Source organism: Zingiber officinale, chromosome 2A (assembly GCF_018446385.1).
Source record: "Zingiber officinale cultivar Zhangliang chromosome 2A, Zo_v1.1, whole genome shotgun sequence".
NCBI classification, from domain to species: domain Eukaryota; kingdom Viridiplantae; phylum Streptophyta; class Magnoliopsida; order Zingiberales; family Zingiberaceae; genus Zingiber; species Zingiber officinale.
The window spans coordinates 131,193,115-131,212,839 of record NC_055988.1 but is presented as its reverse complement, the minus strand read 5'-3'; the positions used below and the strand labels follow the sequence as shown (position 1 = coordinate 131,212,839).

Here is a 19,725-nt window from a genome sequence, read left to right as displayed (position 1 = left end):
ACCCGATTGATCACATCAAAATTATCACAGGGTTCCAACACTTATTTATGCATAAGCATCATAAAAAATGATGACTATTTATAATATTAGGTACAAAAATAGTAAAAAATTTAACCACCTAGGTGATTGAGGTAGTAGACGATCATTAGTCATCTCGTTACCACCTACTGCCATTTATAACACTCATTGGGGCACTTTCTTTTTCATCACATTATAGTACTCAATTGAGTAAATCTTGGAAATACAATGATATGACGAGTATCCTAGTTTCCCTAATAGTTCAATAGGCATAAATATATTATATGTGGGAATTGAACTATGATTACTTAGTAAATAAGTCATATCTTTTGGCATGATATCAAATCCTATGAGACAACTTTTATATATATTATAATAACTATTAGTTACAACAACGTTGATAATAAAGAATAACTTTTATATGTTTATAGTCGCTATCGATCTCTACCACCATCCTAAAATAAAGAACGGAGATAAAACATCAGTTTTTTTTTTAATAATTTTTTATAAAACGCCCATTTGCTTTTTTTTTTAATTGGGGGCGCATTTTAATTTTCGGCCAAATCTTTTGCATAATAATCCCAAACCCATAGTATCTCCTGGGCAGCCAAAATCCTACACTCTCTTTCTCCGGCATGGGTTTGGAACAACCTCAACGATGCCTCTCGTTACCCTAGACCAGTTCCTCTCCGAATCGTCTCTTCCTTGCTTCCACGGGAGTGCTCAGCTCACCATTGTCGAAGGCGCGGCCGCGGCGAAGCCGGCCAAGACGATGTACTTGGCCGAGAAGCCCCGCGGCATCGATTTCTACAACAACAGCGGCTTGACGCCGCCGCCCCAGCCCCAGCCCCAGCAGCAGCAGATGATTTTGGGCGATAGCAGTGGCGATGATCATGAGGTCAAGGCGACGAAGAAGCGCGCGGAGACGTGGATCCAGGAGGAGATGAGGAGCCTCATCGCGTTCCGCCGGGAGATCGATGGGCTCTTCAATACCTCCAAGTCGAATAAACACCTGTGGGAGCAGATCTCCGCCAAGATGCGGGAGAAAGGCTTCGACAGGTCGCCGACGATGTGCACGGATAAGTGGAGGAACTTGCTAAAGGAGTTTAAGAAGGCGAAGCACCAGTCGAAAGGGAGCGGGTCGGCCAAGATGTCATACTACAAGGAGTTGGATGAGTTGCTCAAAGAGAGAAGCAAGAAATCCAGCTTCAAGAGCTCTTCGGTGTCAAAGGTTGACACATACATTCAGTTTCCTGATAAAGGTGCCTTTTTCTTGTTGTTACATCCTGAATCTCTACTTGTCTTCTGTTTAAGTTGTTCATGACTTCACAATCTCGAATTAACATTTAATTCTGTTTAAGTTGTTTACATCCTCACAATCTGGAGTTAGCATCTACTTATGTTTTAAGTTGTCCGCAAGTTCACAAGCTGGAATTAGCATTTGAATCCATTTAGTTTTATTTCATTTGACGTTTTACTTATCCTTTTGTTTTAAATTAGAAATTATGTCACTCTCTCCATTTAACTCACGTTAATGCTTCACAATTCCCAAACTAAGTTTTGAAAAGTTCTTTTTTCATGGCACAATATGGTGATTGATACATTCAATAAAACAGTGTTGTGGTCCATATTTTTTTGATAAGATTCACAGTTGTTAGGAAAATTACTTTATATCTATCAATGAGGTACAGGTACGGTTTGATGTAAGTCAATTTTTCGCGTCTCATTTTTTCTACTTTTTCGGGATTTCCAGAAAACAAAATGTATTCTACAATGCCATCATAACCATCTTTTGTCTCTCATTTCTTGGACTTTTTCAGCATTGTAAAAACAATTCAAACATATAATGGCATCATAATCATCACTTGCCTCTTTGTTATTTAATTTTCATAGGAAAACATTTTTTTGGTTTACTTTGTTAGGAATTTATAATAGGTTTTTTTTTTTTTTTGAATTTCTCAGTATTGGAAGTAATCCCATGATGTTATGCTTAACTATGCTTGAGTTTTCTGTTTACATTGTTTATCTATTAGTTGTTTTTGCATTCTAAAGGTCAATTTTCTTAATTCCCTTGATTGCTACACCTTATTTTCCCAGTTTCGTGAATTTTTGTATTCTTTGTTCATTTAAATTAAGAAACATAATGGTACTAAATTCTTAGAATCAAATCATGATTACTCAAGTCACAAGGAGAAACCCAATATTTTACTGTTGTGCACCCTCTATTGTTACAAGACTAGCAATATAAGGGATATATAGTGACATTCTAAACAATTAAGGTTAAACACAAGTGATAAAGTAAATAAGATGAAATATTTTATTCTTTACATTACTTTATATTGTTTAATGATGATTTTTTTGCTATTTCAAAATCATAATTTAATCCGTCAATGTGTATTCTAGCCGGGAGGAATCCACTTAATGCTAGAGTGACCACTAAGGAGAGATTTCCTTGTCAGCACCTATTTCCTAATTATCCTAAAACTATTATGGCTAGTAATTTTATTCATGCAACTCATTATTATTTGGTTGTAACCACCTTGCCCACTTACTATTTGCTTAAGCTGCTGCCCTCGGGGCTGCGGTGCAGCGGAAGGGCGTCGATTTATCACTTAGGCACCCACGGTTCGATTTCGAGCTAAGACGCATTTGTAGGGATTTTTCCTCCAAATGGGGCACGCAACCACGGGATGTTGGGCTTCTGGGTTGCTCGCCGCGAGCGCTTCCCGATTTATCCTACGGTCGGTGGGAAACTTCCGTGGCCCCGGGCAGGTCGTCCAAGGTTCGGTGTTACTTGGTTCAATATTTTTTTTTAAAATTTTGTTAAGCCGCTACACGACAATGCTTTGCAATCATTTGAATTTTATGTTCGCTCATGATAAAGGTTATTTCTTCTTTTTATTCTTGTGTTGGATGACTTACTGATTTGTTTTTAGTTGCATTACAGTTGATCCTTTAGTTGTTTATTCTTTAACTATCCTGCACAAATTGGGTCTAGTAGTTTTTGTTGTCTGCTCATAATAAAAGCTCTCTCTTTTTTTTATTTATTGAATGTGTTGCATAAGTTATCTTTTAGTCAATACATTTATGTTTGGGATTACCTGATTGAGTTCTGTACAATTCTTTAGGATGCACGATTATTTAATGGCCAGGAATCATGAACAGATTACTTTGATGGATTTACCTTTATGACCTTGTTGCTTTATCTTCTCAGTTCTCGTCATTTGTCACATTCATACATGTTCTTGTAGGTCTTGAAGATGTAAACACTCCATTTGGATCTGTGGAAGGTATTATCATGTCATTCTAAACTATGCTTTATCCATTTTCCTTTATATGGTCATTGCTTCATGAAATAGTTAGCTCCATGTCATCATTGCATGGATGGGCTTTGAAATCTTTGTGCGAATGTTTTTTTTCTATTTTCAAACTTAGAGAGTGTTTGGTTTCTATTTTCATTTTCAGAAAAACACACGTTTTTCCTTTTCTTAGAAAATGACTTGTATGTATTCTCTATTTTCCCATAAAATGATATCTCCTTTTCTAGAAAACAAATGTGGAAATTGCCAGCCAAACAATATTTTCTATTTTCTCATAGAATGAAAATAGAAAATTTACAAACCAAACGCTGCCTTAATTTATATTAAATCTCTAACTCATATTTTCACTTGATCAAACTCTTGTATTATATTTTATCTAGCATAATATACTGATGTTTGAATAATCTAATTTTTGGATTTGCAAAATAAAACTGGGGGTGGTGCTGACACATGAATTCATAACAATCCCAGGTAGTTTTTTTTAAGAAAAAAGATAAGTGGTAAGAGAATCTCTTACTGTGATAGCATATATACATATTTTTGTATCTAGTTGTAAGTCTGGCCTAATACAATCCCAGTTAGGTTAGGGAGGGATCATAACATTCTCATGTTTGTTCCACATGTTCAAGAATCTAACTCTCCCATGAGGAAAACAATTTCCCAGCGTAAATGTTTCATGTTATTATCATCTAGTAGAGATCTTTAGTTAAAGCAGAATAATCCTTCATAACTTCGTAAATAGTACATTGTCTAAAGTTAAAACTTAAGTATTTTACTGTTATATCAAAATATAGGTTATACTTCATGTATTTATAGCCTTTAACATTAGTAATTATGTTTAAGATATAGGTGTAAGGCTAGGTTGTTATCTTTCCTATTACGATCACTCTCCTTCATTCTAGAATATAAGTATTTATTGTGGCTAGCTTGTTATTTTTAAACATAAATCGTAGTAGTAGGAGACATGATAAAAATGCCAATAATTTGTTCTCCAAAAGAAGGTATGCCATGCTTCTTTTATAAGACATAACTATATATCATAGATGAAGTGGCAGTCTACCTGTTAATTGATTCATGGAACATTAGATTGTTTACAATATAAATGCGTTCTCAATTGTCATAATGCATATTCATTGGTTCAATACTACCAAAATTGAGATCTTCAAAGAAAATGAATCTACATTGTCTACCAAGCTATGTGAGCTATTGCACTATATTCTGTTCCAAGTTTCATCATACAACAAATTGCTTCTTGCCTTTTCAATTATTAAGTTACTAGGTTGCCTTTGATATATGTATAAAATCTTGAAGTGGATACTTTATTAATAATCAACCTAGTATAATTAAATCATAATAGACACCACTATTTAGATGTCCATACTTATAAGGTAAATCATTTCTTTAATGCATTTTGATATTGCAGAATGCTTAACGCTACTATCCAGTAACACTTCTTGGCTTTTTGATAGCTTGACTTATGTTTGGCATTGTATACAAGATGAGTCTTTGCACCTCTTTAATTACAGGAACAATTATTAAATTCAGTGCTGTATGATCACATATTATGCAATTTTGCAATTTCTGTAAGTTTTAATCTAAGCATACTGATTTCTTGCAAAGAGATTCATTTAATATTTCTCTTATAAAAGATGTTTTTTGAGAGCCATAGGAGACTTCCTTCCCAACTCCTTAACAATAAATTTGATATTGACCTATTTTAAACAGCGTTCTAAAAATCGGTCTAGGCGGCCGCCTAGATGCTGCCTAGGCGCTAGGCACAAGCCAGCTGCACCGAAAATATGCTAGTCGACCAGCCTAGGCAGGATTAGGCAGCCCTAGACGTTGACTAATCGGTTGAATTGTCTAGGCACGAAAAAAATCGTGCAGGGTTTTCATGATTTTTTTTTAATTTGAATTTTTAAATTTAAAACCCAATTAAAAAAAACAAAAATATAACATTTTTTTTTATTGGGCTTAAGGTTTATAAGTCCTAAACTTTGGTCCAACAAGAAACTCGATTTGTTAGCTTGCCCTAGCGGTTAGCACCAAACTCCATCTTCAATGTACCGAGTAACCAAAGTTGGAGAAATTAGAGCAAATGAAGAAACCCACATTTATGAGAAATCAAAGAGTTACAGACTGGAGAAATTGATTTGAAGAAAAATTTGTCTGATCTTTTCTTAACTGAGCGACTTGGAAGCGATTGAATTGAAGGTTAGCCAAATCCTCATCATTTGGAAACGTCATTTGATCAGACAACTCTGAAGAAACTCTAGAGTGAGAGAACTTCATGTGGATGATTTTACATTCGAAGAAGAAGTGGAGGATCATAATAATGATATTGAATTTGTGTCCGATGAAGAATAAATTATTGAAAATTATAGAGAAGTAGAATAAATTTGTGATATTTTATTAGTTGTCTAATTTTAAGCTCATTTTGAATTTGATGTTATTGTGTTAGAGTTATAGAATGTGATTTATTATGTAATTTATGTTGATACCGTGGAATCCCCCTAGCAGCGCCTAGTCCCCGCCTAAGCGGCCTAAGCACTAGGCGCTGGTCTGGTGCTCGACTAGCGCCTAGTGAATTTTAGAACTTTGATTGTAAATATGTATGGTACCTTGTGTTAGTGTAAGTCTTAAGAGTCAATCAAGAGTTGATTGATTTAGGATATATTGTATCATATTTATCAATAAAAGACAATGTTATGGTTATTATATTTACTTCAGATCTGTGCCAGATGAATGAGTATAATAATATTGTAGGATAGTAGGTTCTAGTTTATAGCATATCAATTGGTTGAATTGATAGTGAGAAATTGTAGACATATATAGAACACTACTCTTAACTATTCCTAGTCAAGTACTAATATACAAGGACAATATTAATACGTTGAGATTAGCATGTAGGTCAATTGTTGACTTAATCTCATAAGTCACCTGTAACAAGGTGGACTATAAAGTCGATCATTGGGTATGCAATAAGTTATGCGGAGGGATGCGAGTGATGTAGATGAGATCTATCCCTTCCATATGACGAAAGTGATATCTATGGACCTCTTGATTAAGTAGGACTACTAAAATGCATGACCATGATCAAATAAATCAATATGAGATATTGAGCTCATTTGGTTAAGTGAGTCTATTTGGAGATCAAGAAATACAAAGATTGATAAAAGGATGACACGATCTATACCTTATCGATCAATCTAGATATCGAAGATAGAAGGAACTAGTTATACAATATAATAGACACAAAAAGATTAAGTCGGATCTCGACATTCTCGTCACTTAGGTAGCAATGATGCATTGCTAGATGCCTTTCATTTCTTATGTATCTAAAATGTTGTTTTTGAGACATTGCCAACGTTACGAGAGTATATTGGGTCACACACAAAGAACATATTGGTTTGGAGATGGGTATATTTTAGTTTAACTAAAATATGATGGACTCTAAGATTATAGAGTTAAATCTAATCTGAATTTGACTCATTGAGTTAGACTCAAATGAATACGGATTAGACTCATTGGGTTATTGACTTATTGGGTAATGGTTAATCTAATATATTAAATCCAATCCATTAATAAGATTAATAAAGATTAATGGAGATTAATTCATCATTAATGGAAGAACACCAAATGGCAAAACCCTTGGTATTCATTGGATGAATATAAAAAGACCCTTTTGAGTCAAATTTTGTGAGACTCTTGATCTTCTTCCTCTTCCTCTCTTGGTCGAATCACTAAAGTGGCTAGCACAATGAAGGTGGTTCTTCTTCGAAGGCTGAGTTTGTGAGACGAACGAAGGATGTGTTCGTGTGGATTTCGAAGAGGCATGACCACTTTGATTGTGCTGAGATCAGACAAATCAAAGTTGCTTTCGGGATGGTACCGTTCACACAACAAAGGTAACTATTCTATTTTGATAGAGTAGAATAACATATATATAGTATTCGCTTGGATCTTTGGAGGGATCATTTTTCCGCTGCGTATGTCCTTGTTTCGCAAAAGATCCCTACACCTTGCATATAGCTTTATGTTATAAGAATATCATTGTCTCTATATAAAAGCAAAATGTTAAAGCTTCTCCTTGTATTGTCATATCACCATAATTTTTATGTAATTTTGTAGTTTACCTATTCAATTTGGAAACATCCACTATTACTTTTCTTATTTTAATTCTTTAACCAGGTGGAAAATTATAAATTAAATTAATAATTCTTAATTTTAATTATTAATTGCAATAGTGTTAATAAGTTAAATGATTCTGTATTTATTTAAGTGATTTCTTAACATGGTTATTTTATATATATCAAGATTGATTTCTGCCCCCTCTATATATATATATAGCAATACAAATATGATATATTATTTTATATATATTATTTTATGTTATTGTTCAACTAATCTAATAATTTTATATATAGCAATACAAATGTGATATATTATTTAAATTTGTGAAAAGGTAATCTAATAATTCTATTTATAGTGATATAATTATAATATATTTTTATAATGCAAGTATTTTAGAATAAATAGAGTCCTTTAAAAATATATATTAATAATTTGATTACCATAATAATTGTATGTCAACCCTGATAAGAGTTAGTTTAAATTAAAATATAATATTATGAATGGATTAAATTTGATAAAATTAGTGGCGTTTGCTAATTTAGGGCATTGTATATTGACGCAATTGTACACTACTGTGCTGACACAATTTTAGCACTTATTTATTTTAAAATATAGGTCTCTACCAATTTTAAAAAATATTTCCATTAACATTTGGGAGCAATAGGTTACAAATTGTTGCATGCGTCATCTTGATCACCTTGTTAATACCAAAATGAATGGTGTATCAGATGAGGGCATCAGTTCTTGTAGCATTTTTGTGAGATCAATTTGACAATCTTTCAAGATCTAAATTAAATAATTTTCCCTGGATATAAACTACTGGAATTGATTTCTCCACCTGTATTTTAATATATCTTGGTTCACCATTGGAAGGTAGACCGACGTCACTAGAATTAGAATTGGAACAGGCAGGATAATGTTGGAACGGAATGCTTGACTATTTCTGGCACTGGAGATGACTCCAAGGATTATTTGTCCTTCCCTCAACAGGTGCTTTGTTGACACCCAATATTAATAAATCAGAAGTTTCCTCATTTGGTTGGACTCCCTTAAAAGTCATTTCATTCAACAGAAGTATTACATTTCATCATAGTTATGGATGGGAAACGTAACTTATGTTCATATTCTTGGAAACTATCCCCCTCTCACATTGCTGTACATATAGTACATTGACACACAGGCAATAAAGATAAGACATGGACTTCAATCTCTTACCTTTATTGCATGCCCACTTAGCCGTTGAACTTTTATCCTCAGCCAATACTTCATTGTGGTGTGCTGGTATCATAGTGGCAGCTCACAATTAGAGCAATCACTCAGGCAAGACGATGTGTTGACTGAAAACAAATTGATAAATGGTTAGATTAGGTTTTTTGTGACTACATTTGCCAGGTCGTTTGATAAACTGGATTTGTGAATCTATTATGTGTTTTATCAGAAATACGAAACTTTATCTTTGTGTACGAGGTTTTTTTTTTTTCAATGCCAGATTTAGGATCTCTCGAGTCCAGCAATCTTTGCCTTGCATGTGTAGGGAGGGGTGTATCCTTGGGACTGGTTACATTGATTTGATTAGCCTTTTCTATCTTTAATGGTTCTGGGTGTTTAGCTACTGAATTTTACACCCAAACTAGATATTTTCCCAAGCTACTTTGTTGCTTAATAATTTATGATTCATGTAAAGAGAAAATGTGCTATGGGTTATCTTTCTTGTTAGAATATGTCCTTGTAAAATAGCCCTTTAAATGTTCTTATTATATTTGATTGTGATAAGCTTACTCGTCATCTTATTGATCAAAATTGAATGTTTACCACTTGTGCCAGATTAGATTTTCTAATTCGAGTTTGTAGCAATAAAGTATATAAGATTTTGAGTTATTATCTAACAGGTGGTAGGTCACCACTAAACCTTGACAGAACATTAGAGCATGACAGACATCCACTTGCTATAACAACAGCTGATGCTGTTGCTGCCAATAGTGTTCCCCCATGGAACTGGAGAGATGCATCTGTGAATGGTAATGAACTTTTTATCGATATTAGAAGTATCTTCTTGGATATTCATTGATTCCATCTTGGACATGGAATATCACACGTACTATTCAACTCAAAATGTTTCATTTGTGTTGCTAACCTAAACATATAGTATTATCATATAAAAAAGGGTCTTGTTTTTGAAATACTGCTACTCTCCTTCTGATGACATGATTAGTTTGTCAATTTTATACTATGCAGATAATAGTGCCTCTTATGTTGGAAGAGTCATTTTAGTCAAATGGGGTGATTTCTCGAGAAAAATTGGCATTGACGGCACTGCAGAGGCGATTAAGGAAGCCATCAAGTCTGCATTTGGTTTAAGAACAAAAAGGGCTTTTTGGTTAGAAGATGAAGACAATGTGGTTCGCAGCTTTGACAGAGAAATGCCTCTTGGTTCCTATACTCTGCATCTTTATGAAGGTAATGATAATATGCTTTTATGACTATATATCTAAAACTGCACCTTTTGTGACAATAATACTTTCATTTGTCATCTGTTCTTAAATTTTGGACTGCTAAATCTTATCATTTATGTGTTTCATACTTTCTATAAGAACTTGTGTTTGATTAAATGTAATTTTTGTACTTAACAAAACCTTATTGCACAAAAAGTGGATACACAATTGTTTTTTTTTTTACTTGGAGGAAGTATACACAATTATGAATGGAATACAAGTCTAATGACAAATAATGTTTCTTTGGCCGTCTACTTGGATGCAATTGCGGTAATAAATTGAAACAGTGCTATGAAAGCAAGAAATAAAAAGCTGCAATTCTGATACACTACAAAATTTAATATTACATCTTTATCTCTAAATGTAATTATAGATTAATATGCGATTATTGTGATCATTATTGGTCTTGTAATGAGTGCTCTTATTATCTCTCCTTTATTGTTCTGACAATTTGATACAGATTCATGCACTTGATGAATGATTTTATTTTGTCCCATGATGCTTAATAATGAATGCAAAATAGTCATGCTGGTCCTGCCGATGCCGGGGCCTAAGGCTTGATAAAAAATATTGAGGGCTGTGTTAGATTGTTAGTCAAGGTTAAACACAAGCTAATGTTCTATAAATGAATCCATCAAATTGTTGTACTAATATTGGGTTATTATTCCTCGAAAAGATAGATTGCATTGCCGGATTCGACTAGAACGTCTCGGCAAAGACTACTACACCTTCATGAGAAATTGAGTGCATTTTAAATATGCAAGAGTTTTCATATGGTTGGATAAAAACAAACATTTTTTTAAGAATACCAATTGTTTTAGATTTGAAACATGAAACATAGGAACACACTGGTAAACAATGGAGGTACTAGATATGAGTAGGAGAAGAATTAATATTTTATATTTATGAGAGATAAAATAAGTAGGAGAGAAGGAAAAATGTTAAAGAACTTAAATTTTAAGCTATAGTAGGAAGGAATAAAATAAGAAATGAAATAGGTACTGCTATAGATAGTTTGTTAAATGAAGTAGTAAGAATAGTTAAAAGGGTATAAGATTATAACTCTCAAGATAGTAGTGACAAAAAATTTATTAATGTAATTAACATATATTGGAGCAAAAGGTGATATCGCTTACCCCAAGCGGCCTAGTATCGTTAGTCCCACGACAAGATACATGCAGATAAATCATGGGAGACATTTTGCCCTAGTGCAGCGATCCTTTGCATGGGAGGTCAGACACCCAACGAGGCATTTTGTATCTCTGAGAATTGACACCAAGACTTATTGAAGCAAACTCCCATGCAGGTTCCAACTATGCCAACTCGTGGGGACAATGTACTTAACAAATATGTATCTTAAGTAAGATTAGATAAGACATTAAATATAGGTTTTAGGAAGACCTAGATGAGGTAGTATAAAATATTCTGCTAAACGAAATGATTTTAATAGAAGATCTAAATGGGTATGTAGGAAAAAGAAATGAGGAATATGATAGGGTGCATAGAGATATGATTTTGGCATGTAGGAGTAAGAAATGAGGAATATGTTAGGGTGCATGAGGTTATGGTTTTGAAATAAGAAATGAAAGAGGAAAAATTATATTGGATTTTTTGCGATAGCATATGAACTTATAATAACTAGCTGACCCATCTAGTGGGATAAAGTTTGGTTGTTGTATATGAACGTATAATAACTAATATATTTTTCAAAAAAAGAGAAGAACACTTGGTTATGTTTAAAAGTGAGAACAATAAATCACAAATTGACTTTCTTATAGTTAGGAAGAAGGATAAAAAAATTTGTAAAGATTGTAAAGTTATCCCTACCCAACATAGGTTATGAATGTTGGATATGTGTCTCAAATATAATATCAATAGAAGAAAAACATGCATGACTTTTAGAATCAAGTGGTGGAATTTAAAGGATGAGAAACAAAGTATATTTAAGGAGAGAGTAAAGTACAAGTATTAAGAGAAAGACATGATGACTCAAATACGATATAGGATAAGATGACATTAAAGTTAAAATGGTAGCTAAGAGTGTATTCGGTGAGTCAAAAGGATGTGTATCATCAAGTAAAGAATCTTAATGATAGAACAAAAAAGTATAAGAGAAAGTGAAGGTTAAATGGACAACCTACAAGGTATTATTCACTTGTAAGAATGAAGAAAACCGAAAAAACTATATAGTAGTCAAGAAAGAGGTCAAGAAAGCGGTGAGTGAAGCTAAGAATGAAAATTTTGAATGCTTGTATGTATATAAAAAAAGGGGAAAGGGACATCCATAAAATAGCTAAAGCAAGTTTAAAGATGGATGTAATAGGGTATTAGTGAATGATAAGGAAATAAGGGGGTGTTTGGTTAAATGATGGGAATGACTATAGGTATGAGTTTGATAGTAGGGTGGAATGAGAATAGGAATGAAAATGAAACCCATCAAGTTATATGGGTTTGGTGATTCCTATAAATCTAGTAATCATTCCCAAAATGTCATTCCCAAACCCACAATCCAAACACTATTTTTTACTATCATTCCATTCCCTCATTCCCAAACCCATCAACCAAACACCCCCTAAAAGATCGATGTAAGAGGTATTTTCATAAATTTTTTAATGAAGGTTTATGTGACGAACTTAACTATTTAAGTAGGTTATAGGAGTATATAAATTTAAATTTTATTTATAGAATTCAAACTTCAGAAGTAGAATAAATTTTAAATGAGACGCACAATGGAAAAATAATTGGACTAGATGATATTTTGATAGAGGTATGGAAGTGCTTGGGGAAATAAAGTATTGAATGATTTACAAAGTTATTCAACCGGATATTGAAAACGAAAAAAATATATGATCCAGTAATTACTCTAGTATCCCTATATAAAAACAAAGGAAATATATAAAATTGTATGAATTTTAGGAGTATTAAGCTAATGAATCATATCATGAAATTTTGAGAAAAGAGCAATAGAAAAAAAACTAAGGAAGGTGACTGTGGTAATTGAAATCAATTTGGATTGGTCAACGATAAAAGTTATACATCTTCTAACCAATTGAAAAATATTGGAAATAAAAGCAAGACTTACACATGATATTTGTTGACCTAGAAAAAATTTATGGTAGAATCTAAGGGAAATTATGTGGAGAATTCTTGAAAAAAAGGTGTTAACGTAGCGTATATTAAATTAATTAAAGATAAGTATGAGGATGTAATTACAAGATTAAAGATTCCAAATAGATTAATCGAAGCATTTTCTACGAAGATAGGTTATGTCAAGGATCAACGCTAAGTCTTATTTTTTTACACTAATCATAGATGAACTTACTAGATACATCTAAGACACGTTACCATGATGCATGTTGTTTGTAATGTTAATTGTTTTTTTAGATGCGACACGTAAAGAAGTAAATGCTAAATTCGAATCTTAGTGGGAAATACTAGAAATGAAAGCTTTAGGTGTTGTAGTGTAAAGATAGAATATATGGAATTTAAGTTTAAAAATATTAGACATAATAATATAATTGTTAAGATTAGAGATGACGAGTTATCTATAAGTTTTAAGTATTTATGATCGTTTTTACAACGGGATGGAGGGGTTGAGAGAGTTGTCTTACATGGAATATAAGTAGGATGATTGAAATGAAAGAGAGCGTCAGGTGTTTTTTGTGATCGTAAAGTATTTCTAAAAACTTAAAAGGAAGTTCTATAAAATGACGGTTACATATGTTATGCTGTATGAAGTTAAATATTGGGCTATAACTCAAGTACCATAAGATGAGAGTCATAGAGATGAGGATACTAAGGTGGATGCGTGGAGATACGAGGATGGACAAGATAAAAAATGAGGACATTGAAAATCGGGAATGCATCTATTGAGAGAAAACTCCTAGAGACACATTTAAGATAGTATGAACATATACTTAGATGATTGATAAATGCTCTAGTTAGATGATGTGAAATTATGACAAATATACACATTAAACGAGGAAGAGGAAGATCAAATAAGACTTAGCTAGTAAAGATAAAACAAAATAAAATTTATTTAAATATAGATGATGATATAGTAGGGGATAAAGTCCAATGGTCTAAAATGATCTATATAGCCGATCCTATCTAATGTGATAAAGTTTGTTGTTGTATGCTTGATAACACATGCAATGATATTATAATTTACATTTGATGTGTCTTTTTCCCTATTTCTGGTAATCCATTCTTCAGCATCAGTTCAAATGAACTTGTCTAAATTTGATGTGTTTATTTTGACTGACAATAAAGTTCATTGCATCTTCAGTTTGCTCTTTTTCCCCCCTGCTTATGAAACTCTAATTTTTGCAGGTGTAACCATAAAAGTTTGTATTTATGATGACACGGATCATATACCAGTTCGTACTGAAGAAAAGACATTGTACACAGAGGACGGTTTCCATGATTTCCTTTCTCACCGTGGATGGACCGGCCTTAGAGAGTTAAGCAGCTTTAAAAATGTCGATTCTCTTGATGAACTGCACCCAGGTGCCGTGTACCAGGGAGTTAGATTGCTTAGCGATTAGTTAGCTGTAAAGTTCTTAAAAGTGTGAGATTTCATGGTGTGTTTGTGTATAAGTACTAAGAATTTTATATTATTTGACTCATTCGGTTCATTAGAGCTCACTTAATTTCCATCATCCCCTCTCCTTTTGGATGATAAAGAAACCAAAACAATCAATTGGCAATTCCTTAGCTCCTGACAGAAGACAATATTATCACATTTCAGCACAAACAAATCTCATCCAAAGAGCAGACAGACCAGATTTGAAACCCCATTAAAGCATAAATCTCACAGCCAACAAGCACCATGGAGCAAGACAATGCTGTGCTACAACAACAATAACCATCAGACACTCCCGCACATAAGAGTGAATGAATCATTCACAAACACGATATAATACCGCTAATCCTGCTCATCATTCTTATAAGAAACCAGCGTGTCGACTTTATGAATCTGCATCAAGTAGTCATGTCGACAAAGGCAAACATTAGAACAAGCCAGAAGAAACAGAACTAGATCAAAAGCACAATCCTACCTTGGTATCAAAGGAATGCAGCTTCACCATCTGCGGGTTCTCGATCAACTTTGCATCACTCTCAATCCAAGAGAATGGAATGGCCACGTCCATATCAGTGTAGGCCAACACATCGAAAACACCTTCAGGAGTAACACAAGCAAAACCAGTAAAACAACTAACTGTGCCAAGAAACTAAGCGCAAATTGAGCACCCACAAGGTTCGTCGAGGCACGGCAGGTACGTGATCGACGATGCAATCTGACGCATGATTGCTTGGATCTCCCTCATAATCTCTTTATCGCTCTTCTCCTTGATCAGCCTGATATCAAAACAATTTTTTTTTTAATTTTTTGATCAAACAAAGAACCATTGTAGATTGGTTATGATTATTATGCTTTTTACCCTTTCTCCACAACCTCAGCATCGGTCTGGATGCTGAAATTCCATCTCTCCAGTACCTCCATGGTGGTCCTGCTCATGATCACGAGTACCACCCGTTGGAGCTTTCCGGCCTCCATCCATTCTTGCGAAGCGTTTAGATGGAAGGGGGTAAGAAGGAAGATCAAACAAACAGAGAACTTTGAGATGTGTACCTGTCAATTGAGATGTTAAGCCTGCGAGGAAGGATTTGACGCCTTCATCTTGCGTGAGCAGCATCGGCAGCCCGTACTTCTTCACCTTGACGAAGCTCTCTTCCGGATAAATTCCTCGGTTGTAGAGGATGCTGCGGATTCGGCCATTTAGGGTTCCAAATCCGAGTCAAGAAACCCAATCGAACAACGCAAGCGCAAAAAAAGAACGGAACTTGGGGCAAAAAAGATCCTCACCTATTAGCGGCATACCCTGCGGGCCATCGATCAAGATCAAACAGAAAAAAAAGAGTGAGATCGAGAGTGGGAAGGAAGGATGGAGAGAGAGGCGTGGGCGTTACCGAAGAACTCGCAGACGATGGCGGCGGAGCCGCGGAGAGTGATGATGTCCTTGGAGGCGGTTCTCGATCCCATCTCGCTGGTTGCTGAAGGACGATTGTGGTTGAAGAAGAGATCGGCGGCTTCGAGGGCGAGAGGAATCCGGCGGACAAGAAGTGGGCGAGTTAACGGCTAGTTGCCCCTTTTGCGGGGCATTTATAAAAACAAATCTACATTTGCGAAGTTGCAACGGTCGGAAGCGGTGACTTCGACAACTTGGTGGGCGGCTTTTCCTTTTTGTACATGGGGTTTTTTAGTGTCAAAAAAATATAAAAAAATGCTCTTCTTTTAAAATTATCAAAATAGTATCTTACGGATATTTGATACTTAAAATATCTGTTTGTGTTTCACTTTCGGATTACTATCAATAATTTCGCAAGTTATTGAATTTTTAAAAGGTACACCTAATTATCATTTTACCTCTCCGGCTAATCCATTATCTTTTTCCAAAACTTCTCAGCCCCAAGAGTAGAGTACAATAGCAACATGATATTCAAATTATCATTTAGATATTTATAATTTCATCATCAATTATAATAAATTTATAATTTTTTTTTAAATAAGACACGTAACTAAAGGATACTAAATTTTTTAACCTTCCATTGAGAGCATTTCTCGATTTATCATAATGCTTAGTAAAAAAATTCTGTGAGACCGAATGAATCATCTTAAGGATTAATCAGTAAAACTAACTAAATTTATTTATTTATTTATTTTCAAAACCTCTTTCCTCTCCTCTCCTCCTTAATCAAATTGAACTAGGTTATTTTTTTTTAAAAAAATAATCATTAAACACATTATAATCCTTAAATTTATCTATATATAATTTTAATATTAAATGTTAATAAAAATAAAAAAAATATAAAAGAAGTTTAATAAAAAGTAAACAAATTTAAAACAATTTTTTTTTCTATTTTTAATAACTAATTACAAAAGAAAAAAAAATTAAATTATTAAAGAGAGTTGATTTTATTAATAAAAATAATAAAAAAAGTGAATTAAAAAATTGATTTAGGGTTGATTTTTAAAAACTAATATCATATCTTAAATATAAGTACTGCTATAGTACTATTTTAAAACACCAATAAATGCTAATTTTTTAAAAAATCAACACCATAATTTAAACATAAGGTAAAACCTTTTAAAAAACATAAAAGAATAAAAAAGGATGAAATAAAATTAATAAATACAATAAAATATTTTTAAAATTATTTTATTAAAGATTTTCATTAAAAAATCACGACCCTACAAATCTTTCTAAACAAGTATAGACTATGTGTCAATTAACACAACCATAATTTCATTTGTGAGACTCAGGACATGACTTACAAACCATATGTATTTTTTTCATGTTCAACTCTTCCATTAAATGTCAAATTTTCATAAATTTAAATTCTCTATGTCATTCAATGAATTTCGATCAAAACTTATTAATAGATCTAGAGAGCTTTGATAAAATCCATTCAAAGTGTTACAGGTTTCTGAAGGATCGAAGAATGCGATAGAGGGGGGGGGGGGGTGAATATCGCTAGTCAAAAAAACTCTTTCTTTTCGTATCGTAAAACCAATCAAAGTAAGCAGCGGAAAATAGTATAATAAAATAGACGACTCAGGTGGTTACTTGGTTTAGAGCCTACGTCTACTCTTACTCCAAGACCCGCGATCCTTTATCATACCGTTGGATAATTCACTATGATTCTTCTTTATGAAATCTTCAGAAAGAAGCAATGCGTACAAATGCAAGTAGAAGATAGTAAACAAACTACTATCTTCTTTCAAGTTAAGTACAATGCAAGCTTAAAATATACCGACAAAAATAGAGGACGAAGCTCGGTCAACACTTGAACAAAGCAGCAACTTGCTTAAAGATGAAGCGCAGAGTAGTAGCACGAGCAGCTTTGTATAGAGATGAATTGAAGAAGAATTGGTCTCCTGCCTTAGACCTCGAGCTCCTTTTTATAAGAATCGTCGTTGTTCGATCGACCGATTCTTGGGTTCGGTCGACTGAACCCGCTTCCTTCATTCTTCGCTGAGATCCGATATTCGAACATTAATGATGTTTAATGGTTCAATCGGCCGATCACCATGTTCGGTCGATTGAACATTGGATCTTCACTATTTGCCGAGATTCACACTTAATGCTCCATTAATGAGAGATCTTTCGGTCGATCGATCCTCCAGTTTGGTCTACCGATCAGCCAGGCTTCCATCTTTATTTTTGATTGATCTGATCTGTGCCACATTATCATGGTTCGGTCAATCGATCAAGCTTTGATTAGACTGTACTATGCTTTGGTTTGAATTAGTCACTGGTCTGAGTTAGTCTTGTTCTGTCGACCAATCCTTCGGTTCGATCGATCGATCAGGTCGTTCCATGCAAAACAAAGTTAGACAATATTTTCCTGTAAAACAAAGGTTAGCACAATAATATAGTAAGATACATGAGTAGTAAAAGATAGTAACACTATCTTGATCTCAACTTGGAAACCTTCCCGATTTTTTCAGTTGGATTAGTGACCTAGGGTTTGTTCCTTCCGAAACACGACCTTACTGTCGCTCCTCCAGTTGCTTACCTTAACTTACCTGCTAATTGTTAGTACCCCAAGGTAGTTTTGATATGATCAATGAAGTCAGGTTAGGTCCTGTTGGTATTTAATCCCTGTGTTTAAGTGTGCAGGGACTTAGGAGCACAAGAAGTCGAGCGAAAGACACAGCTAGTTAGAAGGATGGCACGGAAGAGAACCGACGAGTTCAGTGTATATGAGGGACGAGGTGTTGCGGAAGAGTATGCAGGCGGATGAGAAGGAGGCACGCGACGTTTCTGAAGGATGAGAAGCTGAAGCGGAAGATTACTTGAAGGTCGGAAGTTGAGTTTGGGTGAGCCCTATTTCGGATGACCGATATCACCCAAGCGAGCGGAGCTGGAGTGGAAGATCCAGACCAATATGAGTGGGACCAGAACGGAAGACCTGGACCAAAAAGTCAACTAGAAGTTGACTTTCTGGTTCGAGCACCAGGAACCCTTCTGGGTGCTCGGAGAAGAAAATTATCTAGAATGTGATGTGGCGCGTTCGGTTACGACAGAGATAAAATTTTATCCCCTCCCAGGTGCCTGAAACTTGTCTATGTGCTCCGACCAGGGCCATAAATACAGTCCTGGTCTCAATGGTTAATATGAATAAGAAAAAGATAGAACACTTATAAACGATTTCTTTTGTTTAGCTTTCTAGTTGTGAGATCTAACTACTGTAAGAGGCTTCTCCATCCAGAGGAGAATTTTAGTGAGCTTTACATCTTCCTAAGATTAACTGTTGGAGCAATCTTAATGGTCCGTACAACCATGTGTTTTGGTGTTTGGGCAAAGGGTTTAAAATCCTTGTATCTTATATCTGTATTTGAGTTGTGCAGGATTACAGGATACACATATAACTCAGCTTGATGACTTCGGTTCCGGTGAAGGATGGAGCATCTGAGGGACCGTGGACAAGGAAGCAAGGACAAGGGTTGAGGGAAGCGACTTTGAGGCATACGCGAGGGATGACATTAGAGATGAGCCGCGGGCTTGAATGCATTCGAGGGATGAGAGCCAAAGGATGTAGGCTTGAAGGTAAGAGGTCAAAGCTACGAAGAAGAGTCAAGTGAATCGTGAGGGTCCGAGTGCGAGAGAAATGCAATCAGGAAGGGAAACCCTAGGTTTAGGGTTATGCCAGTCGACTGGGGGTGAGCACAGAGAGTTTCTGTGTCTGAACGG

The 19,725-nt window shown here is 34.6% G+C and overlaps 2 protein-coding genes across 2 annotated transcripts; one reads left to right on the top strand and one right to left on the bottom strand.

The window, feature by feature from the left end:
* The first annotated feature begins 576 nt into the window (after positions 1-576).
* LOC122042333 (trihelix transcription factor GT-1-like) lies at positions 577-14,601 on the top strand. Its single transcript, XM_042602381.1, has 5 exons — positions 577-1,280; positions 3,270-3,308; positions 9,362-9,490; positions 9,708-9,929; positions 14,297-14,601. The coding sequence occupies exons 1-5, from the start codon at positions 677-679 to the stop codon at positions 14,509-14,511; spliced, it is 1,209 nt and encodes a 402-aa protein (XP_042458315.1). The 5' UTR covers positions 577-676; the 3' UTR covers positions 14,512-14,601.
* An 81-nt stretch (positions 14,602-14,682) lies between these two features.
* LOC122042334 (mitotic spindle checkpoint protein MAD2) lies at positions 14,683-16,118 on the bottom strand. Its single transcript, XM_042602382.1, has 7 exons — positions 15,938-16,118; positions 15,834-15,849; positions 15,600-15,730; positions 15,409-15,529; positions 15,222-15,325; positions 15,025-15,146; positions 14,683-14,942 (listed from the first exon to the last, which is right to left on the bottom strand). The coding sequence occupies exons 1-7, from the start codon at positions 16,008-16,010 to the stop codon at positions 14,892-14,894; spliced, it is 618 nt and encodes a 205-aa protein (XP_042458316.1). The 5' UTR covers positions 16,011-16,118; the 3' UTR covers positions 14,683-14,891.
* Positions 16,119-19,725: the final 3,607 nt, after the last annotated feature.

Bases quoted from the DNA above. Each gene is read 5' to 3' on its own strand.
- LOC122042334 (XM_042602382.1), bottom strand. From the start codon at position 16,010: ATGGGATCGAGAACCGCCTCCAAGGACATCATCACTCTCCGCGGCTCC. The intron at 15,530-15,599 runs GTACACATCTCA...ACGCTTCGCAAG, and splicing joins CTTAACATCTCAATTGACAG to AATGGATGGAGGCCGGAAAG. The intron at 15,326-15,408 runs GTAAAAAGCATA...TTTTGATATCAG, and splicing joins GCTGAGGTTGTGGAGAAAGG to GCTGATCAAGGAGAAGAGCG.
- LOC122042333 (XM_042602381.1), top strand. From the start codon at position 677: ATGCCTCTCGTTACCCTAGACCAGTTCCTCTCCGAATCGTCTCTTCCT. The intron at 1,281-3,269 runs GTGCCTTTTTCT...ATGTTCTTGTAG, and splicing joins CATTCAGTTTCCTGATAAAG to GTCTTGAAGATGTAAACACT. The intron at 9,930-14,296 runs GTAATGATAATA...TAATTTTTGCAG, and splicing joins TACTCTGCATCTTTATGAAG to GTGTAACCATAAAAGTTTGT.